We start from the raw sequence: 26,632 nt of genomic DNA, 5'->3' as shown, positions 1-26,632 counted from the left end.
TGCGAAATATTATCGGGAAAGTATTCTGGAGGTTGCTTTGAAGCCTTGGGCAGACAAACATTTCAGTGGCAGACCATGGACGTTTCAACAGGACTCGGCACCGTCTCACAAAGCTCGAGTGAACCAAGAATGGCTAAAAAACAACGTTCCGATCTTTATAACGTCCACACAATTGCTCTCAAATTCACCAGACGCGAATCCGTTGGATTATTCTCTTTGAGTCATTTTGGAGAGCAAGGTCCGAACAAAAAGTTTCGCCAGTCTCGACACGCTGAAAAAAGCCTTTGTCCGCGAGTGGGCCAAAATACCTGCAAGTCACATTCGGGCAGCTTGCGATTCGTTTCTGGACCGTCTCAAAGCCATAGTCAAGGCAAAAGGTGGTAATGTCGATCAAAAGTAAATTGATTCTTAATTTTTTATTATTTTCACACATTTTTTACTTTGAACTGAATAAAAGTAATTTTTCCAAACTAAATTTATGACCTTTTAATTGGTTACACTTCGAGGGCCGGACCCTGTAATAGGACCCGAGCTCTTGTTTACTATGAGATAACACACCATCCAGGAGAAGCTCAGTAGTGAAGAACTAAGGGCTAAAGACGGATTTTCGTGGTTTCTACGATCAATCCCAGGGGACTCCAATGCACCTTCTCCTTGAGTGTAGTGCTATAGCGCGGAGAAGGTTGAGACATCTCATCAATTAGCAGCCAGAAGAAAGGCACTTTCGCTCAGTCCAACCCAGCTCTATCTTAAGTTTAATCAGGGAACTGGGCTTGAATGAGGTACTATGGTGAGTAAAGGGTACAAAAGGCCATGAGGTTGAAGTGGAAACCTCAAACAGCATCCAATCTCTAATCTGGTAGATTTTGTTAAAACGGCTTTGCAATAACTAATAATTTGTTTCTCCTCTGAATTGCATTATCTGTAAGGCATTTACTACAGTAACCTCTAAATTTCCGTTTATCTTCCTAATAATTTTTTCTTTTTTTATAAAATTGTTTTCTTCCACTCTTCCTATAAATTTTTCGTAGTTATTCTTATTACCATTTTTGTTTCTATTTTTACTTCTACTTCTACTTCCATTTCTATTTCTATTTCCATTTCTGTTCTATTTGTACTCTTATTTCATATAACTATTTCTACTCCTATTTCTATTTTTATTTCTACTCCTATTTCTATTTCCATGTCTGTTATATTTCTATTCGTATCTCTACTCTTATTTATAATTCTTTTTTTATTTCTATTACTATTTCTACTCCTATTTTTATTTCTATTTCTACTCCTATTTCTATTTCCATTTTCATTCTATTCCATTTTTATTTCTATCTCTATTTATATTTCTATTTCTACTTCCATTTTTAAATCGATTTTTATCTTCATTCCTACAATTCCAGCAAAAGGTTTGATTTGGCTGTTCGAAATATTGGAAATCCATTCAACGACCTTAAGGATCGGACTCTACTTTTTTTGTTCTAAATCTTTCCGTTAGTTCTGGAAATGCTTTGCATATAATAAATATAAAAATATTCACCATACTTAATAATACTCATAATATAACTTCTTCTCCCCTACTCTTTCTTTTCCCCTTTCTTTCTTTTACTCAACTCTCTTACTCACTTACTCTTTTTCACTCAAAATTTTGGATAATCGTCCAAGTTGGTTCTCGCATAGGCAACCATCTTATCTAAGCAAACCTAACCTACAAAATGTACTCGCATATCCATGCCAGTATCTAATGACCCTACAGTCTTGAAAACTTCGGAATTCAGAAATAGTTTTCCAGTTTTCAGTTTAATAGTTTCGAGTGAAATTTTCCTATACCGGGGATACGAAGAATGAAAACCGATTCAAACAATAGCGTAGCTGCTTACGTATGCCTTACATTTCTATTCTCAAGCGAAGAGTTCTAGAAGAATTAGAATCTCTGAAGTCAAAAATTTAAATACTAATTTTCTGTTCTTACTGTCAACATTGCACGGCCAATTGCGTAGCATTAAAACCTTTATTTACCACTCACCCTCGAATTTGTATTCAAATTAAGGCAATCAGAAATGTTGTTGTTTACCAGGTGCGCATAACAATCTCCCCGCGTCGCCACCACTACCACCATTGCATTCTGCCGGTAATAGGATGAGAATACTCGCACAATGTGAGCTAAATTTAAAGTACGTTACCCAGCATGTCAGCCAGCGAAGTAATCATCTAAAAACCCATCGACGTGCAAGTATTTCTGATTTTGCTATGATTTATACTCCCGCATCCATCAATACTCCCTCATCCATCAATACTCCCTCATTCATCAATACCCCCGTATCACACCGGAAGGGTGAGTGCGCTGAAGTTAAATTATAACGGCAGTTGGGGTGCGTATTCCAGGTGCAGATACCACCATTTCAAATCATTCCACTTGAATGCGTTCGCTGCGTAAATGAATGCCTTTTCTACTCTAATTACTTGTTTACCTGTCATGGCAACAAAAGGACAAAAGGAGCTACAATTCATTGAAATAGCTCATAGACGCATAACCTTAAGTGTATATTTTCACTGGCACATACAGTGCACATTCATTGCCAAGTACCATCGCCTTCACATTGGCGCCAATTACACATGAATGGCTTTTTATTCAAATAAGTTGCGGTGCACAAAACACCTTTTACCTCTTCTACGAGTATTTATTTATTATTTTTTGATTTTCTATTCATATGACTCGATTTGACAAGCAAGTTCATACATATTACTTGTGGTAAATACATGCGAGTGTGTGTGTGTGGGTATACAAGGTACTAAAATACAATAACATAAATGCGTCATATGGCGTTTGAATAAGTAATACTAAGAAAGTAAATAAAATTGTGGTCACAATACTGTCTCTCTGCAGAAAACTGTAGAAAACAAGAACTCTTTGTTATTAAGTCCTTTAATTAATTGACTGCATTAAATATATGCATAAGTGTCTAGCCAATTATTGATAAGCAAGTAAAGTAGATACAAATGCCTCGGCGTATACGTAACCTTAAATTGCATCAGCTGGACGTTTCTGCACTCAAGTGCGTGTCCTGTATAAATAACCATTTTTTGGCGAAACTGAGGTATTTTCATTAAACCGCATATAATTTACCCTAATTCAAGAGCCTTTTTTTGTAAAAAAGAGGGAACAATTCGTAATCTATATTAATTCATGTAATTCATTTGTCTGTGTGTCATCCCAATGGTAGCAATTTTTTTTTTCTTCCCAAAATGCAGTAGTTTTTACACCAAATCGATTCAAGCGCTTTACTTTTTTCAAGATGAATGATGTGGATGAGACTGCGCGTATTCCAAAAAACTTTCCCTAGGACTTTATTGACCCTCATTGGCCTCGATTTGCCAGCAGAAGTTTACTCTGTTAACGACTAGGTTGTTCAATAAGTTTTGCGGGTCGATAAGAATAAAACAACTTTATGTTTTGAAATGTGTACACTTTATTATTCAGTATAGACTCCCTGAATATCAATACATCTGTTCCAACTAGATTCCATCTCTGAAGTGAGAATCTGGAAGGGCTGCAAAATATGCATCCACAGCTGTTATGACTTCATCATTTAATGAAAAACGTTTTTCACGCATGCATTTTTTTAATCTGGAAACAGATGGAAGTCGCTAGGGGCAAAATCTGGTAAATCGAATTGAAATCGAACTTTAATTAATTGATTTTAGCCATTGTCAAAATGCTCTTGTGACACGGAACATTGCCCTGATGAAAAGGATTTTTTTCTTTTGCAAACTGGTTTTTTTCAAGCATTTTTTTTCCAGCTGGTCCTAAAGGTTATAGTACTATTAAGGGGGGGGTAAGGGATAAAAATCGATTTTTTGTTTTTTTGCATGTTATTGTAGTAAAACATTTCAAAAATACCGTGTTAAAATTTTAAGTCAATCCGAGCAAAACTGTTTAAGTTATAGAGCATAAAGCTGAGCCGCCTCAAACATCTGCCGAGACGCAGCAGTTGCGCGCGTAGTCCGTTACAAACGTATACCTGCGTGCGGACTCAGGTATACTTTTGTATCTGTCTATTGCTCCAAAAATATTTCTAGTACATTCTTTTGTATTCAATAACAGCTGCCGATGCTTCAAACTATGTATTATACCTATATAACAACTGTAAATCTCAAAGGGAGCAGAGAGAAGCATCAGTTTGTCGTGCGACGCTGACTTGAACGGTTGCGACGCTGTTACTTTTCTTTAGTATTGTAGATTTTTGTAAATAGTTTTATTAAAATGCCGAGATTATCTAAAGTAACTAGAAAAGATCAACGTAAAGGAATTCGTTTAGACAGACCAAAAAAACGACCGAATCCGAATAAAAAACAGGAGAGTGACTTAGACACTAGCGGTGCGTCGGCGAAAAAAATCAAAGTTAACACAATTAATAGCGTACCGGAAGACACTGAAAAACATTACCGAATCATAGATTTTTTGTTGGTATTTAATACATTATCTACGCTAGTTCAGTGTAAACAGTGCGGCAAAGATCTCTCCTTCAAGTGTTGTAAGAAAGAAGGACTTGGTTTTGAAATCCAATTGAAGTGTGATTCGTGTTCGCCACGCTATGTGCCCTCGTGCGAAAAAATTGGACGATCATACGAGATAAATAGTCGATTTATTTTCGTTATGCGATCATTAGGTATCGGACAAGCGCTCACGAATATGCGAGAAGAGTGGACCAAACTCGCATCGAAAGATCTGACCAAAAATGCCACCAACAGACTAAGGAGGGCAGGATAGCTCGTAGACTTGCTAAAAAAGATGCTGAAGACAATGACAAAGCTAGTGGAAACATACTCTATGGTGCTGGAATCGACGACTCCGTGTAAGTAGAGATAAAAAAGTATTTTCTTGACGTTTAACTTAAAACTTTAAACGCGGTCTTCTCGAACCTTTTTTTTTTTAAGTGCGTAGTCATTGGCATTTGAAAACTACTCAACCGATCCTTTTGAAATTTTGCACACATATTTTACATATAAAAAACCTCCCCCCAACGTTTTTTTTCGCTATTTTTTTTTATATTAAAGTGGTTTTACACCTACAAAATGGCGGCATTTTTTCGTCAAAAATCACTTTTTACTTCAAACGACTACCAAATGGCTGAAAGTGAAAATTAATCGTCAAAATAAACGTTGGGGGGAAGTTTAACTCATACTTTAACTAAATTATTCGATTTTTTTGATTTCAGATGATTCTACGCTGAGATATGCTGACTACTGCAAAATGTATTTTTGAAAAGACGTCTACGTAAATGTGCTCTCATTCGCTCATTTTGCAATATTTTTACATGAAAATTTAATCAAATATTCTTGAAATGTTACTTTATAATATGCAACAACTTTTAATAAACTGACTTGAACCGTTTCGCTACAATAAATTCAAGAAAAAAGTGTTTTTTTAGCGTTTATCCCTTACCCCCCCTTAAGAATTTATTGCGTTACCATAATCCAATTAATCCTAGAAAACTGTTGCTAACACCTTCTTTGCCGTTTTCTGCACACGAACTCATTTCGGAGCCGAAGAACCAGGTTCATGCCGCTCTTTAGCGTCTTGTTTTCATTTTGGATCATTTTGATAGACCCAAGTCTCATCCATATTAATGAATCGATGCACAAAATCCACTTCATCCTTTCGTAAACGCTCTAAATGTTGCTGCGCAAGTCGAATGTGTTTCTGTTCTATTGCTAGCGAATGTGGCACCCAGTGCGCACACAGCTTTCTGAAATCCAACAGTTCAGTCAAAATATTGCTTACACTGTCCCATGAGATGCCTAGGCCGGTCGTCTACTAAATCTCTTTCAGTCACTCGACGATTTTCCAATACGATTTCCTTTATGTTTTCTACGATTTCTGGTGTTGTTACTCGCTTTGGACGCCCTTGAGGTGGATTGTCATCAAGAGAGTTGTTTTCTGGCTATAAAATACTATTGTAAAGCCTATCTTGTTATATGGAGTCATAGTCTGGTGAAGCTCACTAGAGAGGACGACATTGGTGAAGAAGCTGAAGAGAGTTCAGAGGCCGGCACTCATTGGAATCAGTGCGGCGCATCGAATGACTCCTACTCTGGCGCTCAACGCAATGCTAAATGTGGTACCCGTAGACATCGCAGGCAGAATTGCCGCTACACGTACCGCAATCAGACTGAGGGGCTGGAGCTATAAGCTCAACCTCACTTATGAGCACTCAAGCGTCCTTAGAAATTTCGAGTTCATCTCTCTGTCAACAGACCAGTGTATACCCTCGTTTAGTCCAACCGGAACATTCTCCACTCACATCCCGTCAAGGGAAGAGCGGACGGAGGGCTACACTTGGGGGCAGGGCCTGGTGAACTTGTTCACGGATGGATCGAAGTTGGAAGGAAAGATTGGCGGAGGAGTCTTTTGCGAGGGGCTCCCCATCAGACTCAAATTCAGGTTACCGGACCACTGCTATGTGTTCCAGGCAGAGGTAGCGCAATCAAGGAGGCAGCTGACTGGCTGCTCAAATGCGTACTAACAGTCAAGAAAGTAAATATTTACTCCGACAGCCAAGCGGCAATAAGGGCCCTCGGGTCTATGACGGTGCATTCGGAATTGGTCAAGGAATGCTTGACCTTACTTTCGACTGCGTCCGAATTCTTTGACATCAGCCTCATCTGGGTTCCCGGTCACAGCGACATTGTGGGAAACTGTGAGGCGGATGAGCTGGCCAGACAAAGGACATGTGAGGTGATCTCCCCGCGAAGGGAGAGAATTGGGATCCCCCTGACTAAATGCGGTCTGCTCCTGGAAAGATGGGTATCGCGCCAACTCAGCGATACACAAATGTGTAAGGTCGCGAAATCCTTCTGGCCACGTGTGGACCGGAGGCGCTCGGGCGAGCTTCTGAGGCTGACAAAATATCAGCTCTCCAATCTAGTGGGTTCTCTCATAGGACACAATGCGCGAGGAATGCATGCTGTGAGACTTGGAGTCATCTCGAGTCTTATTTGCGCTGGATGTATGGAGGATGAGGTGGAATCATCTCAGCACCTTCTCCTTAGCTGCCCTGCTCTGGCGGGGCTAAGATGCAGGCATCTTGGCTCTTACTTCTTTGCCACGCCTGTTGATATAGCTGGCGCTGACATTAAAATCTGATGAATTTCATCAGTGGCACAAAGCGGTTGACGCAAACATAGTCATCGTTCGTAATCCGCACGCTCCTAACCATCCCATCACCACCTCTCCATGCATCCCATCGATCTTTCCGTTTCACCTCACCGCCTTCACAATGGTATCACAAAGGACGAATCTTTCTTCGTCCAAGTGTGCTCACTCCCTGGGTAACCATACCAACCTAACCTAACCTAACCTAACAACTGAATTTTACTCACTAGTTGTGAGATTTAGTACTGTGTATCCAATATAACTAATTTTATATTAAAAAATTAATATTTCAATGCTTTCAGCCCTTTTTCCACAACTCTATTAACACAACTGTTCCTTTTTCAAAAGTTTACTACTTTCCAGTAAAATATTGATGCTCATTTGACTTCTCTACAAATATTTGAGCAAATCAAATTTGTCATAATTTTTTTTTGTGTTTTTTTTTTTTTTGAAATTTCCATTGGATTCTAATAATACAAATTTTATGATTATTTGTGGTGAAATACTAAGGAAAAAACAAAAATTATTGATGCAAGCCATAACAACTACTGCAAATTTATTTCAACTGATGTAGCATTCAAAATGGTAAGACAACAGTGATCAATTTTCTGAAAATAGTACAAATAATTGCAATGCAGGCGAGATTTCTCTGACAAGACAATTTCACCAGAATTGGTGATTTAGCTCAGTTTTTGTAAGGTAAATCGATGCTGATATTAAACACTATGGCCGTTTAATTAATGATGTTTTCTCACGAAATTATAATCGTTTATTATTAGAGTAATGATAAGGTAATCCCATATATTGATAAGTTTTGAATATTTTTTTTGTATATTAATTAATTGGAATTTTTTTTTATAAAAATATATTTTATTATGTAACAAAAATCCAAGTTCCAAATATTAACAACATTTCTAAACATTCATCATTTTCCATAAAAATTCTATAGTTTCTATTCAGAAGTTTTAGAAAATTTTTATATATGCAGTCTCCATTAAATTCTAGTGTAATAAAGTGCAAGTTTAAAATAGCTCCAAATTCTCGTTGATTTTTGCAACTCTTTTCCTTGACGGCGTTGCGTGACAATGAGACATATCCTTTGGCGATTTTTATAAATTGTTCCGAGTTTTTATAAATTTTGTACAATATTTGAACCTAGATTTATATAGAAACTAGCATTACCCAGTGGGCTTCGCACCACCATACATAAAATGTTTTTTTTTTTTATATTGAATCGTCTGGCGTGCTCCCCAATTGGTGTTTTATCGGCTTTTATTATGATTTTGTGGCCATCGGTGGGCATCAGATCGAGTGCCACTTTGAACAATTTCACCAATTCATTGTGTTGATGGAACATTGTTTGCAATTCATTCACGATTGATCTTCTCGTATTCGACGAAATTTCTGCGCTGATCTAATTCACGATTCTCATCACCAATAAAATATATTTGCAAAAATTGATGGTCACCATCTGGGAATGGTAGCAAAGACCCAGCTCTATAGTATATTTGACCTTGAATCTGTAAAGTTCAGAACCGACTGATTTCTCCATCTGTGACGTTGTGTTTCCACTTCATTTCGTCGAACACGATCTTCTTCACTTTGTGATCTTCGCTTTAACGCTGTAGCATTTGATTGACGTGAACGTCTGCCAATGTTTGCTCGTCTTGCTCGTGGCATTCTTTCAGTACAGTATATTACTAATTGAATGTAAAAGCAAAACATTGAAAATTGTTTCAAGTCATTTTGGACGAAAATATTACACTGTGCGACAGTGATTTTATACTTTTATGGAGACCTAGTACAACTTGTGGGTATAGTAAAACTAAGAAAAATGGTATAGGAGAAATTTCCAATACACCCCCAAAATCTCGTTTTATGGCCATAAAACCGTTTTTTAGTAGGTTGATGTGAAGAATCACTCCTAACTTCGCCAATTTCCATCCGATTTCGAATTTGTTTTTTTAGTTCGCAAGAACAAAAACGAGCCCTTTTGACAGTGTGTTGACAATTTTTCCGAAATGACAACTGACGAGACTGTAGGCGGAAGTATTTGGAATTTTTCTATTTTTTCTCTATTTTTTCAAATTTGGCATAATTTTTACGATATTATCCGATATTGAGGATTTTTTTACTAATTTGGTATGTAGGCATCGAAGCATGAGAGAACTGTCAACTGAATTCCAACGACAGCAAATTAATATTAACATAATACACTTACAACCACAACAGTACAACAGAAACGCTCATAAGCGGCTGTGTATTTGTTGTTGTTTTTCCCATATAGGCATTTCGTATGAGAGGAAACCATTACTCACATAAAATGTCATAACTCAGGAACGGCTGCACCGATTTCAATCAAACTTCACACGAACCACCTCCTCAAAGACAGAAAAGAACTCTAAAATTTTTGTGTCAATCGGTTTGGCGGTTCTTGAGTTATAAGATTACCAAGGAAATGTAACTTCTTTTTATATATATAGATCACACTTTCATAAAATAATAATGGAAATTAAAAATAAATAAATATGTAAATAGTCGAAGCTTGTGAATATGCGATGCTTTTGCTTTTTTGCAATGGAATACAATTTTCTTTGCTGTTATAAGAACTCGATAAGTGTATTGAATATGTAAATATGTGTACTCCATAAGTTCTGTTACAAGTTAAGTCCGTTATAGATATAAAGTTATAATACTTTTTTTAACTTCATTAATTTTTATTTAATCATGTAAATATTAAAAATTTTCCTTCGAAATGGTCACTATTTGCTTTTACACAAGCCTTCAAACGATTAGGTCAGCACGCACGGTTTCCATAGATGTTGGCGTCACTGCTCGAACCAAAGATTATTTGAGGCTGTCCAAATTTCTGTGAGGCCTTCGACAAGCCATGTTCTCCAGTTTCAACCACAAAATGTAGTTTAATGGATTCAGATCTGGACTTCCAGACAGCCAATATTCTGTGACTATGAACCCAGAAATATTGTTTTTTAGCCACTGCTGGGTGGTTTTTGTCTTATGGGCTGGAGCGTAAGATCCAACATACCCCATAGAAGAGAGTTCAAGTCAACTGCTTCACCACACCTTCTATGGCATCCTCTTGGTATACTTTTGCCCCGGTCTTAACCCCTTTTTCGCAGAAATGAAAAGATGTAACGCCTTTACAAGACACTCCCCACCAAAACATTACGGACGCTGGATGATGGCCATGCTGAACCGTCGGAACAACATTTTTTGCATTTGTTAGAAGTTTAGCATAGATTTTGTCGTTTTGCTTATTAAAAACTTCTTCAACAGTGAAAATTTTCCCATCTGTGATAAAAATGTTTTGATGGCCGTTGGTCGCGTGTAACCGAAGCAGTTGCTTGCATCTGCCAAGTCTAATTTTCTTCAAACGTGTTGTCAAAAGATGACCAGTTGAGCGACGGAAGGCTATCATATGGAGATCATCTTTAATTTGTCTGGACATGGATCTGTTCGATACATTCATTTTCCTGGACATAATTTTGTGTGGTGTGGCGGTATGGCGGCCGCCGTAGCCGAATGGGTTGGTGCGTGATTACCATTCGGAATTCACAGAGAGGTCGTTGGTTCGAATCTCGGTGAAAGCAAAATTAATAAAAACATTTTTCTAATAGCGGTCGCCCCTCGGCAGGCAATGGCAAACCTCCGAGTGTATTTCTGCCATGAAAAAGCTCCTCATAAAAATACCTGCCGTTCGGAGCCGGCTTAAAACTGTAGGTCCCTCCATTTGTGGAACAAATCAAAACGCACGCCACAAATAGGAGGAGGAGCTCGGCCAAACACCTAACAGAAGTGTACGCGCCAATTATTTATTTATTTTATTTTTTATTTTGTGCTTTCTAAGGGGATTTCTGCGAATTCTTTCTCCAACGGCTTTTATGGCTGTACTGGTTCGAACCACGCGAGGTCGACCACTTCTTTTTCTGTCTGTCACATTTAGACGGAAAAACAATTGATTAGACGGTAAACAAACATTCGCGAAATATAAAGTTTCTTCCGAAATTCGTAAGTCTCGCTTGCACTTATGCAACATTTTTGTAATGCAATCACTGCAATGCGATTTTCATAGTTCCCCACTCCATTGTTAGCAAGCGAATTTATCGCAGGACTAAGTATATTAGAAGTACGGGTTCAAAAATCGCTTTGGACACGAAACACCAAAATTATAAAAAATGTAATTTTTAACAGTTGTCGCCCCGCGTCAGGTATTTGAAACTTCCGAGTTTCATGAAAAAGCAGCTCATAAAAAAACCTCTGCCGTTAGAGAGCGGCATAAGCCTATAAGAACAACATCAAAACGCGCAACAAAAATTGTAGGGGGAGCTCGGTCAAACAACAACACACACACACACGATTCAGTTTATGTGGTTTATGGAAGAATGATCTCTTATTGTGCTGCTTGATACGCTTTTTCGTTATTGTTAGTGCATATTTTTATTTACTTCTTCCCCTTTTTCTTTTATTACAAAAATTAATTCATTAATAGGGCAGCGTAAGGTTAATCAAAAGTAATATTTGCCTTGTATTTTTATTTGTTGCTTGTTTGCCGACTGGCCTACTCGTTCGTATAACGATCAGAAGGTAAGCAAGGAGAATGGTTGCACTTGCGCTGGCAAATATGATATTTAACATTTATCAGAAAAAGTAATAATCAATAATGAAATGAAATAGTGATGAATTAGAAGAAAATTAGTTATAATTCTCGCTCAAGAGTCACTCCTCTTTGTGGGCAACCATTCAACTTAAGAGGTTAGGGGTAGCCAGAAGCCCGAAAAAATGATGATTGTAAATGATTTTTTTTTGCTAGTCAATTGCTGATCGAAGCTTTTTTTTTTAAATTAACAATATGGCGGTCTCAGGAAATATTTTTCAGATTTTCCAGAAAAAAACACACAATTGTTTAAAAAATATCGAAATTTTTGAAAAAAAGTGCGTGTAGCGTAGTACACATAACAGAAGTGAAACTTTCAAGGCAGACAAAGAAAGAGGGAGAGACCCGAGAGAGAATGAGAGAGAAATAGAGAGAGAGAGAGAAAGAATATATATCTAAATAAATTCACAACATTTGCAGAGAATACAAATGGACAAAATTAAAAAAAAAATGGAGAAGGGTCGACCGGTGTAGGTAAACGCCTGACACAAAACGTGGCAACCACTCGCAGTATTCCGAGCGTTTATCACCCCCACAAACGCAGCGATTCCAGGACCGCAGCAACGGCACAAATTACCGTAAGGCAATACCAATAAATCCGACGCCGGAATGGATAGCACTTTATAGTACGCACAAGCGCTAGCCAGGAAACGGAAATAAGCGCCAAAAAGTAGACACCAAACAAAAACGCCAAAAAAATTGGGACAAAAAACGCCCCAAACAGTAGGCACCACAGAAATATAACGCCCAAAAGTAGGCACCAAAAATATATTTCCTACAAGTTTGCACCAACAAACAAGTGCCAAAAAGTAGACAGTGTTATTTCTCATTAGAAAAACTCAGGGAAAATAGCCTAAAGTGTATCTAAGATATATATAAGGTATAGCTGTCTCTCTCCTTTTCCTCTACGTTATATCTTTTTTCTCTCTCGCGAAACCAAAATGCCCAAAACGTTCCATGGCCTTGAAATTTTAGTCTCCATTCTCGCTCGTCCATCGACGCCTAAGAAGTTTCACTTCAAAAAAATCCTCCGATCAGATACGAGTTTTTTATGTTGTTTTTATGTTTTAAGCGGTATAAATTTTATTGAAATCTACCAAGCGGTTTTGAAGTTACAGGGATCACCAGTTCAGAAAACATAGATAGTTTGCAGAAAAACGCATTTAAAGTTTTGCGAACGCTCCGGAGCGCTCGAGGGCTTTTTGTTAATTGTTGAATAATTTGAAAAGTATTTGTCGGACTCACTTCAAATTTTCACACAATATTTCTAAGATATTACACTTGAAGAAAATGCAAAGAAACTCAAATTTTTTGAAAATTCTGACTGCACCTAACTCCAAGAAGCAATACATATAAATTTTGTTAGTTTGGTTGATTTGGAGTTCCAACTATTTATTTAATATCTGGTTTTTAAAAAAGACTCTGATTTTTCAAAATTACAGATTTTGCTTGTATTTTTCATTTCTTAAAAACGTATACAAAGAAACTAATTTACATTTTCAAGTATAATATTACGTCGCATTTGGTGAGATGAACTAAAACAAAATTATCAAGCCATATAATTTTATTCATTTCTAATTTTTTTAAGAGTCATTAAAGGCAAAGCATTTAAATAAGAAAACATAATTATTATTATTATCATAGTTTGCTTAAGTGCCGATTAAGCTAATGATATACACTTATTTCTATAGTTTGCTTTTCGCCTCTATTGAGTGCAAGGGAGATTGTTGTGACCAACAGAACCACTCATCATAAAAAATATAAATAAAAAAAAAATAAAAAAAAAATAAAATTTTAAATAACATTTCAAATAGTATTCTCATTAATATAAATTAAAAATTGCCCTTCTTATTTCAAATATTTCTTTCAATATTATTGATCCACTGCATTATCGACAAAATGTAGTGAACTTACATATTTTCCAATGCGAGTGCAACCCTGCTTCATTTCCCACCATATGTTAGTTCCGTTGTTGCCATCACTTGAGTTGACAAGCAGTAGTTCAAAATATTAAAAATTCTTTTTGAAATATGAAATAATTCGGTTGTACAATGATTAAATTGAAATTACGCTGTGGCTAAGTTATATGCATGAATTTTGCAGAAGGAGATAGTGTGCGCTGATATTCGGTTCGAAGTGAACGGCATAACCTACGAAACGTATGTGTGTGTGTATTTGCAAGCTCAGCAAAAGTGCAATTCCATGGAGTGTCTGTAGAATTTCTACGTTAAATAATACTTTATAAATAATGCATGGAACAAATACTTTCTATGCGTGAAATAAATTCTATGACCAAATATGATATATAGTAATTGAAAATATTTTCTAGCGAAGATGTGCGTAGCTATACCAACAAAATGTTATGGGTGGGCTCTGGAGTTAACTGTTAATTTTTTGTCTCATTTTTACGCAGTATTGTATATTAACTACTGTTGTGTGACGAAAAATTGTACTCAGCTTTGTGTTGGAGAACTTAATCTATACTAATATTACACTGTGCGACAATTTTGGGGTCATCAAAATCAAACCGCACCGGACCTTTTTTTTCTGAAAATATACCTATTCAATAGCAAAACCCTCGCTGGGTTTTTAAAAGTTAGCTCGATTTTTTTTTTTATTGCGTTTTGAAGTTTTCTATTTTCATGAGATTTTGGAGTTTTACCTGTACGCTAAATTTGACTTATAAATCGACCTTTGTTTGATTTAATCGATTTATTTTGTCATAGCTTGATGCAGAAATTTCGTACATGTACAAATAAACTTATTTTGAGAAGAACCTATATCTCAATACACAATTTTGAATACCAAAATTTCGAAAAATTGTATGTTTTTACCATTTTTTACTGTAATTATGAAAATAATTAAAATTTCTCACTATTTCTTCTAGCAAAAATGTTGCAAAATGTACTAAAAAAGTCATTTATAAGATAAAAACATAAAACTGAACTTTAAGTTTGTTATTTTCTAAAAAAATAAATTTTTAACAAGATTTTTCTTCATAAAAATAATTTTTTTATACTCTGCTTTAAATTTTTTTTTAAATATCTAAAAACTCTGTAGGTAAAAATATTAAATAGATTAAGTAAAAAGAATATAGACTTGAATTCTTATAATTTTTTTTTTTTTTTTATTAAAATAAAGAATTTTTACGTACTAAAACCTTAGAGACGAGCTCTTTTCGACAATGATTGAATTTCAACATCATCATTATCAGAGTAATCAGATTCATCAGTAAAGAATTCCATGCCTGTCTCTTCTTCTTCTACCTCATATTCTTTTTCCTGCTGGTTACTCCATTTTCCTTCATTCTGGTCGTATTGAAAAATATGTTTACTCCACCAACATATTTCGGCTAGTAGGGCACCTGGATCTCGTTTTCCTCGGTATCTTGACTCAAATGGCATCGCAGTTTGATGGTAGCGCTCTCCTTGCTCATCTGATTCTGTCGACAATTGTTGACTAAAATAGTCCAAATGTTGGTGAAGAAAGTGAATTTTTAGCGAAATATGGACCCCAATTTTCATAATTACAGTAAAAAATGGTAAAAACATACAACTTTTCGAAATTTTGGTATTCAAAATTGCGTATTGAGATATAGGTTCTTCTCAAAATAAGTTTATTTGTACATGTACGAAATTTCTGCATCAAGCTATGACAAAATAAATTGATTAAATCAAACAAAGGTCGATTTATAAGTCAAATTTAGCGTACAGGTAAAACTCCAAAATCTCATGAAAATAGAAAACTTCAAAACGCAATAAAAAAAAAAATCGAGCTAACTTTTAAAAACCCAGCGAGGGTTTTGCTATTGAATAGGTATATTTTCAGAAAAAAAAGGTCCGGTGCGGTTTGATTTTTGATGTCGCACTGTGTTATAAAGAGGAAAACTTTGTTTGTTTGTAATGAATAGGCTCAAAAACTACTGGACCGAGTTTAAAAATTCTTTCACCATTCAAAAGCTACATCATCCACGAGTAACATGGATTATATTTTATTTTGGAAATAGGGCTCGAGATATAGGTCAAAACGTGGACCCGGGTAACCTTCGGATGTGTATGTACAATATGGGTATCAAATGGAAGCTGTTCGTGAATGCTTTAGTACAGAGTATTTTTCATGCCGCTCCGTGACTGGGGTCTCGAGATATAGGTCAAAACGTGGACCCGGGTAACCTTTGGTTGTGTGTGTACAATATGGGTATCAAATGAAAGCTGTTGATAAGTGATTTAATACGGGGTAATTTTCATACCTATTGATGACTAGGGTCTCGAAATATATGCCAAAACGTGGACCCGCCGTGTCTTTGAACCGAATTAAACCAAACTTACGCACATTGTTAAGTAAGTATTGAAGATGGGTTTCGTAAAGTTTGGTTGTAATTCGGAGCAGTGGCAACGGGTACAGCGTTCTTTTGAACCAGCCATAATGTCGCTTACTTTTTTAACGCTTGGGGCGGAACTGAACTGTCAAATTGATAGTGTGAGTTACAATGTGTCAATATTTCTTTCTGATTTGGATGCCATAAGGAAAAAACGTAAGTGCAACATGTAAAAATTGTTTGTGAATTTTTTTGGAGTGGATTTTGGAACAGTGAATAATTTCTTACGAAATTTGAGAATTTAATGTGAAATCCGAATGAAATTATGTGTTCGTGGAAAAAAAATTTTTTTTCTCTTTTTTTTTGTGAAAAATATAAATGGATAATGGTTAAAAAAGCTCCAATGCTTAAACATATAAATTGAAACGAAAAATTCATGGATGATCAGGAAAAAAGACGATTGTTTATTCATATGCGTTGATTTGAAATTTAAAAACAATCTTCTTTTTTCCTGATTTTCAATTTATATTTTATATTTACTCAAAAACAAATAGAAAAACAAAAAATATTGTTTATGCCAAAGCGCTTGAATAAAGAATAAAGAAATAAATAATATGAAAATCATATAATATATTTTCTGTTCTAAACCATATCTATTCTATTTTAGTGTGCCCAGCGAAGGGGGCCGGGTTTGCTAGTTTTTTAATAAAATAAGGAGTAATAAATAAGGGAATAAAGTGTTCATCGACAATCATTTACATAAAGTCTAATAGTCGACTTTATAAACTTTATCTGAATGTGATAAAAATATAATTGTTATGATAGAATTAATTGAAATATGTGAATAAAAATCTTGAGAACAAAATTTGTAAATATATTAAGGCGTGTAAAAAATATTCGAGGGAAAATAAATATCACTGCGTTTAACATACATACAGTCAGCGTCAAAAGAAATTGTACACCACATATTGACAAGTTTTATACTAGTTATTTATTTATTTATTATTATTTTTTTTTTTAATTTAAATTTTCAATTAAAATTGCACCTTATATTACAGCAAAAACAATATAACGCAAAATTTCAAATTTTGTAAAAATTTTATAAAAAATCGGTAAATTTTCGTAAAAATTTCAGACTTTTTAATCAGAATTTGTGGAAAAATCTCGAGAACGCAGTTGAATTTTGTTGCTCATAAAACCCCTTCTGTCGTTCGGAGGTGGCAGAAACCTGTAGGAATAACATGAAAACGTGCAACTCAAGTTCAAGGAGGATTTCTAGAAATATCTCGAGTATGCAGTTTTGTAGTCTCTTAAATTTTGTTATAGCAAAGTGGAACTTTCAAGTGGCTCAAGAATTATGTTTATTTTTAACAATTTTTTGTGCTGACGGTGTTGGGTGTTTACAAAAAAAATATAATATAAAAAAACATTCGAGCATTTGTTACTACTACTGTTATATGACAAGCGTGGAAGTGAAATGATATGTACAAATTACTTGTGATTTGAGGGGATGTAAAGGGTTTTTCAATAAGGGCCGGTAGATGTTGAAATGGAATAAAATGGAATAAAATGGCGTTTGCTGTGTGGCACGTAGCGCCGTCCTGCTGGAACCACATGTCTTCTAGGTCCATATGGTTCAATATGGGCCATAAGAAATTGGAAGGGCCACCACGTCTACCGAAAAATGGACGCAATGTGCGTAACGTTTGCGTTAATGAACACTCATCTTGATAATAAAGTTTTATCATTTGAACGCGCTGTTCAATCGTGTAACTTGCCATGATCATTTGGCATAAACAACTGAATAATCAACAAAAGATTTGACAGATGTCACCAAAATAAAATGGCTGCCACAGGGTGCAAAAATCGACCCGCGCCAATTGAAAAACCCTTTATAAGACTTAAGGTCTACTTTATTACAAAATAAGTTAGAAACTTCTCTTAATTGAAGTTTTAGCTTTCAGATGATAGGAAAAAGTCGAAGTTCCAAGACTCTCGATTTTTGCGTTTTATCCACGTTCGGAGCACTGTGCGCCGTATGGTTAATACGTACATACATATGAAAAGACGAACGGAGTCCAGTCATTCATAAATGAAAATATTTGTTTACACTTTTGTATAATTGTAATACAAAAGCGTCAAACTTATTTCACTTGTACACATTTATTCCCAGTAGCTTTCAAACTGTTTGTGAAACGCAAAGTGCTTTTTGATAACTTCTCGTGCTTGTTATTTATATTGGGTGCCTCAATAAGGCCGCTTATTTTGAATTCAGTGTCGCTGTGTTGTACTGCTGTTATGTTGAGGTTTAGTAATGAAGCTTAGAAATTGTAAAAATTTCCACCTTAAATTGTGCGAATATTGCGAAGGTGATTTCACCAAAAACATGCGATTTGATGTTGTTCAAGTTTTTTTTTTTAGTTTTCTTTAAAGGCAAGTTTAGTGTCAATTATTTCATTTACTTCCTAAAATAAAAGCCGATATTTAAAGCGACATTGATAGATTAAGCCAGCTCTATACAAAATAGCATTAAAAATTTCGCCAAAATTACCTCCGATTGCTGGTCTGTATTTGAATGTTAACGAAAAGTTCGTCAAGTGCAAGCAATGGCAAATAAATAGCAAGTTTTTACTCCTTTAATGAAAAAAAAAACATCAGACCTTTTCAAATTCGCATTGAGTTTTTCTTAAATTTCAATTTGGCTGGTCTTACTGAGACACTCTATAATTAACAAGTAAATATTTACACCGATTGTTGGGCGAGCTTTTTTCTCATAGTTTCTATGGTCGCGCTTACTTCCACCACCTCCACCACCTCCACTACCTTCACTACCTCCACTGCTTCAATAGATATAATAGTCGTAGGCGAAAAGCTCATAAACAGCTGATTTGTAAGAAATTCGCACAAGTGTAAGCTGAAGTGCCGAGTGTGTTGTGATTTTCAAGAGTTTTACGCAATTTGCTTTATACTAAAATAATAATTGATAATAGATATTAATAAAAAAAAATATTTCAAGTGCATTTGTTCTCAATAGAGTAAGTGACCTTGTTGTTGTTAGAATGGAAAGTCAAAAAAGTGCCAAGTCTTTTGTTTTACAGAAATAGAGTAAAACGTACTTGTGTGCACCTGCATACATTATTAACGACATTCGTTGTTGTTCTCATTGTTATTATTGTTATTAACGTAATCGCATTTGAACAATAACAGAACTGTAGGTAACAGTGCGCAGCCGAATACGCATACCAGTAACAACAGACAGGCAGTTGTTCTTGCAATTAAGTATTGCTGTTAAGTGCATAAATCGATTCGTTTAGCAGAACAACAATAACCACAACAGCATTACAGCATAATCAGTAAGTAAAATTTTGAATCTCAGCAGTCTGCGGCCGTTGGCTTTTGCATGTTTAATTTTAGATTCTTTTGGATTAGGGCAAATAATAAATTTCTATTACACAAATTCGATTCGTACACTTCATTTTAATCACTTAACTTCAAATGTTTATTTATCACTATCAGTCGATGGTTATTTTTGAGTAAAAATACATTTGGAGTGAATATTTATTTAGAACGATGATATGGATGAGTGTGTGGGTTTTTGCCTACGACCAGTGGTGCCAGTTGGCCAGACGGTAGTCGGTGGTTTCAGTGCGATTGCCTGCTGTTGATCAGCAAATGAGCTGGCCGCGAAACATTTATTTGCTGCGTGCAATTGTTAGCCAAGGCAATTGTCCAGCCACATACTTACATACGAGTGTGCGCGCATATGTTGTTGACCACGATGCCACTTTGCTTTGTTTCCTTTGTTTTAGAATTTAATTAACTCAAATTGTTTGTTATTCATTTGCAAATAAATTATTTAGAGCTCACTGCGTTCGAATTACCGCGCTTTTTGCACAATTTCAATTCGATAAATAATACCTTTGAATATTTTTTGACACCGATCGCAATATTTTAATTTTCATTCGTATTTTGCTTGCAAATCTTGTCCATACTTTTTCAACTGTTGCACAAAATGCGCGCTGTTGGCGTTGATTGCTTGTGTAGCGCTGACTTAGTACATTTACTTATACCATTTTTGTTGCGCGCAAAATTTCCTGATTTTCATCTGAATTTTTTTCCACTAAATTTGTTTTTATTTTATTTTAGTTTTTCCCTCTTTTGCGTTTATTCACATTTTTCTTTTTTGGCCGCTATTCGGTACAAATGATTCAATACGCAGAATGCGAATGCGAATTTATGTGCTATTTCCATAAATTAGAGAAATAATATTTACAAGCAAAACTGCCTTCGAATATTTGGCTTACGCGCGTGTTGGTGTGGTTACATGAATGTATGTATGTGTGTATGTATGTGCATACATATCTTGGTTTTTCTAATAAAAGTATTTCTCCACGTTGCTGGGTTGTGCGGAAAGCTTAGGCAAAAATTATAAAATTTTTCATATTATATTTTGGAAGATATTTAATGTTGAATATGTCCTACCCCTTTAACTCTACGCCACCTACCATTATTGGAAAAAGTCTTCTTATTTCTCTTTCAAGGGTTGTTAGTTCGTCTTTCAAGTTTAATCCCTGCATTCTTGCTGTTCCTGTATATTTTTTGTAAAGATTTTATTAGTATGCAGTTTTATAATTCAAATTTTTTACCTTAAGTAATTTGTTACTAGGAAAACTAACTCTTGATATAAAAAAATCGATTCTGTTTTGGCGTCTTGTTAAACTCTACTTAAGTATCGCCAATGCAAACTATACTATTTTATTCTCACGCGGACAATGGATATAAAATTGGAGAATTTTTTTTTCATTTGCATCTTCAATTTTTCGAGATATTTAAGGAATGAGTATAAAGAAATTTTTTTAACTTACATCTTGAAATTTTCTAGATAATTTGGGTTTTAGATAAAGTTTAAAAATTGTTTTTCATTTGTAGTCTAAATTATTCGTAATATTTTAAGTTTAAAAAATTAATACAAAATTTTTCTTTCATCTACAGTTAAAATTTTTTCTTGATATTTTGAGTAAACATTTTTTTTCAATTCCAGTTTATATTTTTCTAGATATGCACAGTTAAATTTTTTCGTGATATTTTAAGTTTAAGAAATGAGTAAAACAATTTTTTATTTATTTAGATTTACACATTTTCTTAATATTTTAGTCAAGTTTAAGAAATGAGTAAACTTTTTTTTTCATTTACAGTTAAAATTTTGTTTTGAAATGTGAAGTTTAAAGAATAGCAAAACATTTTTTACTTAATTTAAAATTTTTTTTGATTAAATTTTTTTGATACTCGTATGTCGAGTTTAAGAAATGAGTAAAACAAAATTTTGATTTACAGTGAAACTTTTTCTTGACGTGCCATGTATAAGCACTGAGTAAAAAAAATTTATTTATAGTTAAAATTTTTCTTCATATTTTAGGTTTAAGGGGGAACACCACTGTGAACGCGTGAAAATTAAGTGATTTTCAACAATTTTTTTTTTATAAGTAGGGAGGATGGTTCCATGTGTAGAAGTCCACGCAAGTGGGGAAAGTTACTGATCGCCATTCACTTGGGAGTGGCCAGGACGATTCTTCTACATATGGTTCAAGCAGCTTACAACGTCCGGGATTAGCCCACGTATCCTCTGGTTAGCTTCCGAACACCCGTTCGGTAGTGAGCTAAAGTGAGAAGGCGAAGCATCCCAGCATAGCTGGTTGTGCGCTGGGTTTGGGACCCGCCACTTAAAAAGCCCCCCCAATGAAAACAGCAACAAAGCCTCGGATGAGAACTTCCAACACTGATGACGACCCCTGCAAATGAAATAAGGAATACGATTTGAGGGCATGCACCTGGAATGTCCGGTCCCTTAATGGGGAAGGTGCCTCTGCCCGGCTGGTTGATGTCCTCGTGAGAGTAGAGGCTGACATCACTGCCATCCAAGAGATGCGATGGACGGGGCAAGGTAAGAAAAACATAGGACCTTGCGACGTCTACTACAGCTGCCATGTAAAGGAGCGCAAATCCGGTGTCGGATTTGTTGTGGGAGAGAGACTTCGTCGCCAAGTACTGTCGTTCACTCCGGTGGACGAGCGTCTCGCAACAATCCGCATCAAAGCGCGATTTTTTAACATCTCGCTAATTTGCGCCCACGCCCCGACGGAAGAGAAGGACGATGCGACCAAGGATTCTTTCTATGAGCGCTTGGAACGTTCCTATGAGCGCTGCCCCAGCCACGACATAAAAATCGTGCTTGGCGACTTCAACGCCAGGGTGGGCAAGGAGGGAATTTTTGGTCCCACAGTCGGAAAATTTAGCCTACACAACGAAACATCCGGTAACGGACAGAGGCTGATCGACTTCGCTGGGGCCCGAAACATGGTAGTCTGCAGCACCAGATTCCAGCATAAAAAGATACACCAAGCTACCTGGCTGACTCCTGATCGAAAAACGCGAAACCAGATCGATCATGTTGTGATAGATGGAAGACACGCTTCTAGTGTATTAGATGTACGTACGATCCGAGGACCCAACATCGACTCGGATCATTACCTTGTTGCAGCCAAACTGCGCACACGCCTCTGTGCAGCAAAAAACGTACATCTACCTACGCAAAGAATGTTCGACATCGAAAAGCTGCAATCACAACAGACAGCCAGAAGATTCGCCACTCGACTCTCACTCCTGCTCTCGGAGAGCACTGCCCAACACACCGGCATGCGCGAGCAATGGAGCAACATTTCTCGTTCCCTACGTACCGCCGCCGAAGAAGAAATCGGATTCCGGCGAGCCCGAAAAAACAATTGGTACGACGAGGAATGTCATGCTGCCGCCGAAAGAAAAGATGCCGCCTATAGAGCCACGCTGCGATCGGGCGCAACGCGAGCCATGTGGGATCGCTACAGAGAGCTGAAAAAGGAAGAGAGACGTATTATCCGACAGAAGAAACGAGAGGCCGAAATACGTGAGTGCGAGGAGCTTGAGATGCTGGCCAATAGGAACAACGCCCGAAAATTTTACCAGAAAGTTCGGCGGCTTATAGAAGGTTTTAAGACCGGGGCGTTGTCCTGTAAGAACAAAGACGGCGATCTGGTGACTGACGTACAGAGCAATCTTAAATTATGGAGGGAACACTTCTCGAACCTGTTAAACGGTGACAGCTGCGCATGTCATAGAGAATGTGAAGATCCCGATACCCCAATCGTTGACGACGGAATTGTCGTTCCGTTACCCGACCATGACGAGGTGAGAATAGCAATATCACGGCTAAAGAACAACAAAGCCGCGGGCGCCGACGGACTGCCGGCTGAGCTATTCAAACATGGCGGCGAGGAGCTGGTAAGGTGCATGCATCAGCTCCTATGCAGAATATGGTCGGATGAAAGCATGCCTGCCGATTGGAATTTAAGTGTGCTCTGCCCAATCCATAAGAAGGGCGATCCTGCAATTTGTGCCAATTACCGCGGGATTAGTCTTCTAAATATCGCCTATAAGGTTCTAGCGAGCGTATTGTGTGAAAGGCTGAAGCCCACCGTCAACCAACTGATTGGACCTTATCAGTGTGGCTTCAGACCTGGAAAGTCTACCATCGATCAAATATACACAATACGCCAAATCTTGGAAAAGACCCATGAAAGGAGAATCGACACACACCATCTTTTCGTCGACTTCAAAGCTGCATTCGACAGTACGGAAAGGAGTTACCTGTATGCCGCTATGTCTGAATTTGGTATCCCCACAAAACTAATACTGCTATATAAGATGACGTTGATCAACACCAGCAGCGCCGTCAGAATTGGGAAGGACCTCTCCGAGCCGTTTGATACCAAACGAGGTTTCAGACAGGGTGACTCGCTGTCGTGTGACTTCTTTAACCTGATGTTGGAGAGCATCGTACGAGCCGCAGAACTGAATCGCTCAGGCACAATTTTTTATAAGAGCGTACAATTTTTGGCGTATGCCGATGATATTGACATCATCGGCCTTAACAACCGCGCTGTTAGTTCTGCCTTCTCCAAACTGGATAAAGAGGCAAAGCGAATGGGTTTGGTGGTGAACGAGGACAAAACGAAGTACCTCCTGTCTTCAAACAAACAGTCGGCGCACTCGCGTATCGGCACCCACGTCACTGTAGACAGTTATAATTTTGAGGTTGTAAAAGACTTGTATTTAGGAACCAGCATTAACACCGATAACAATGTCAGCCTTGAAATCCAACGTAGAATCTCTCTTGCCAACAAGTGCTACTTTGGACTAAGTAGGCAATTGAGCAGTAAAGTCCTCTCTCGACGAACAAAACTAACACTCTACAAGACTCTCATCATGCCCGTCCTAACGTATGGCGCAGAAGCTTAGACGATGACAACATCCGATGAAGCGACGCTTGGAGTGTTCGAGAGAAAGATTCTGGCTCCGGCTCTGAAAGTATTCGATGCGGTACCAGCTGGTGGTAGCAGAGGAAGAGGAAGGCCTCCTCTGCGTTGGAAAGATCAGGTGGAGAAGGACTTGGCTTCACTTGGTGTGTCCAATTGGCGCCGGTTAGCACGAGAAAGAAACGACTGGCGCGTTTTGTTAATCTCGGCCAAAATCGCGTAAGCGGTTATCGCGCCAATTAAGAAGAAGAAGGGATGATTATTTGAGGATCGGACAAATTATATTTTATTTAACATATATTCAACTATACTGACATAAATTTTTATTAAAAAATATTAAAAATTACAATTGTTATTAATATTAATGCAATGACGTCATAACAAACTGGTGCACCCTGGTGGCCACGATACAGCGATGAAAAATCATCTGAAAGCAAAACACCAACAAAAATCTTAATCTATACCATGGGCTCAATGGCTATCGTCGTACGTGGCGGTTTTTTTTATGTTTTTTGAGGAAATGGTGCAGATTTGAAAAATAAGTTTGTGTTTTTACCATTTTTTTTTGTTTTCGAAAGACTCGAAAAAATATTAATTTTTGGAATTTTTAAAAACGGATATGTACGACTGTTGCCAATATGTACATGCACAAAAACTAAAAAAAAAAAATTTAAATCGGTTCATAAGCCTTCGGGAAATCGAGACCATTGTGTTCAGAAAAGTCATTTTGAGAAAAACGCGTTTAAAGTTTTCATTGGCCGTTGTAACTCACTACCTGCACTCATTGTATTGGGTATAACTTCGTCAATTTTCAAGATTTTAAGAAACATTTTTTTTACATATTTTTGAATGTAACTACTTTAAGGGGGTATTCTAGTCTAGAGGCCCGAATTTCGAGCATTTTTTGACGATGAATAAAAAAAAAGCTATTGATATTTTTACGATACATTTTTTTATCATTTATTTATTCATATATTAGGAGCACACAAAATAAATTTGAAAAAAAAAAATGAATTTTCATGGAGTTATGCGTCCTTGAAGTGGAAGGGGGGGGGGGGGGCGAAAGGCAGTGTCCCCGTCGTCACGATTTCTACCCTTGTGGTCATCTGAAAAAAAAAAATACAAATTCTTAATTAATTTGAATGTCATAATCGTATGAACTAGAAAAAACGGAAAAAAAAAATTTTTCCATAAAATTGAGGTCGATTTTTCTCTTATTTTTAAGCTTTCTCGAATTGTTTACACATATTAAAAAATTGAAATATCCAGTTTTTCATACGATAGAGATATATTTAAGGAATATTCATGACAAATTTCAAGCAAATCGGTTGATTAGAACTTGAGATATCGTGCCGACCGTATCGAACGAAGTAGTTTCGAGAAAAACACTTTTGAAGTTCGGCGTCCGCTCAAACCAGTCAAGCTGTCGCGTCACTAAAATAGCTGTAGCTTCGAAAATAATTCGAATTTTGAAAAATCCTTTTAGGAAGATATTTTTGAATAGTTAAACTATCAAATTTTGATAAAAAAATTTTTTCGATTTTTTCAAATTTCTAGACTAGAATACCCCCTTAAGAAAATGTAAAAAAAAATCGATTTTTTGGAAAAATCACAGTGGTGTTCCCCATCAAGAAATAAGTTTTTTTTTTTTTGTTTATTATGAATAAATTTTATTTGCAATATATCAGTTGACAATCAGCAAATTTTTTAAATATAGGAATTATGACAAGATTGATTGCGCTCCATTGAGACCAATCAATATATTGTAAAACAGTTGTATTCGCTACAAATCAATTATGTTTCCTCAAATCTGTTTAGGAGATCCAAAATATGAATTTTTTTAAGGCGTTTGACATCCATGCTATTGTGTAGAAGATTTCTTACTAGTAAGTTTTCATGGTACGACAGTCTGTCTAGGTATCTTCGAGCGGCTTTGGTGATTTCATTTCTAACATAAGGTACATTTAAGTCTTTGTGAATTTCGAAGTTAGTTATATACCAAGGAGCACCAACAATGCTTCGTAAAGTCATAGCCTGGTATCTTTGCAGGTTTTCAATGTTTGAGTTACTCGCTGTTCCCCAAAGCTGTATTGCATATGTCCATACTGGCTTTAAGATAGCTTTGTAGAGCAGTACTTTATTTG

General features: G+C 36.5%; 2 protein-coding genes across 5 annotated transcripts in view; one reads left to right on the top strand and one right to left on the bottom strand.

Annotated features, from left to right (window-relative positions):
- Window positions 1–20,113, bottom strand: part of LOC129247233 (ras-related and estrogen-regulated growth inhibitor-like protein) — a 73,957-nt gene extending 53,844 nt beyond the window's left edge. The window contains exon 1 of the mRNA XM_054886274.1: window positions 19,886–20,113. The gene's annotated coding sequence lies outside the window, so the exon portion shown is untranslated. The remainder of the gene's footprint in view (window positions 1–19,885) is intronic.
- LOC129247235 (uncharacterized) overlaps window positions 7,600–26,632 on the top strand; it is a 43,847-nt gene continuing 24,814 nt past the window's right edge. Inside the window, exons 1-2 of one of the 4 annotated variants that reach the window (XM_054886277.1) lie at window positions 19,063–19,175; window positions 19,356–19,493. In XM_054886277.1, the coding sequence (XP_054742252.1) occupies window position 19,493 (1 nt within the window). In that variant the 5' untranslated portion in view covers window positions 19,063–19,175; window positions 19,356–19,492. Of the gene's footprint in view, window positions 7,733–13,807; window positions 13,982–19,062; window positions 19,176–19,238; window positions 19,494–26,632 lie in introns of those variants that run through there. The other 3 variants (XM_054886276.1, XM_054886278.1, XM_054886280.1) reach the window with 3 other exon arrangements.

Source organism: Anastrepha obliqua, chromosome 5, assembly GCF_027943255.1.
Source record: "Anastrepha obliqua isolate idAnaObli1 chromosome 5, idAnaObli1_1.0, whole genome shotgun sequence".
Lineage (NCBI taxonomy): Eukaryota > Metazoa > Arthropoda > Insecta > Diptera > Tephritidae > Anastrepha > Anastrepha obliqua.
The sequence above is the reverse complement of the archived record's forward strand: the minus strand, read 5'-3'. Positions and strand labels throughout refer to the sequence as shown.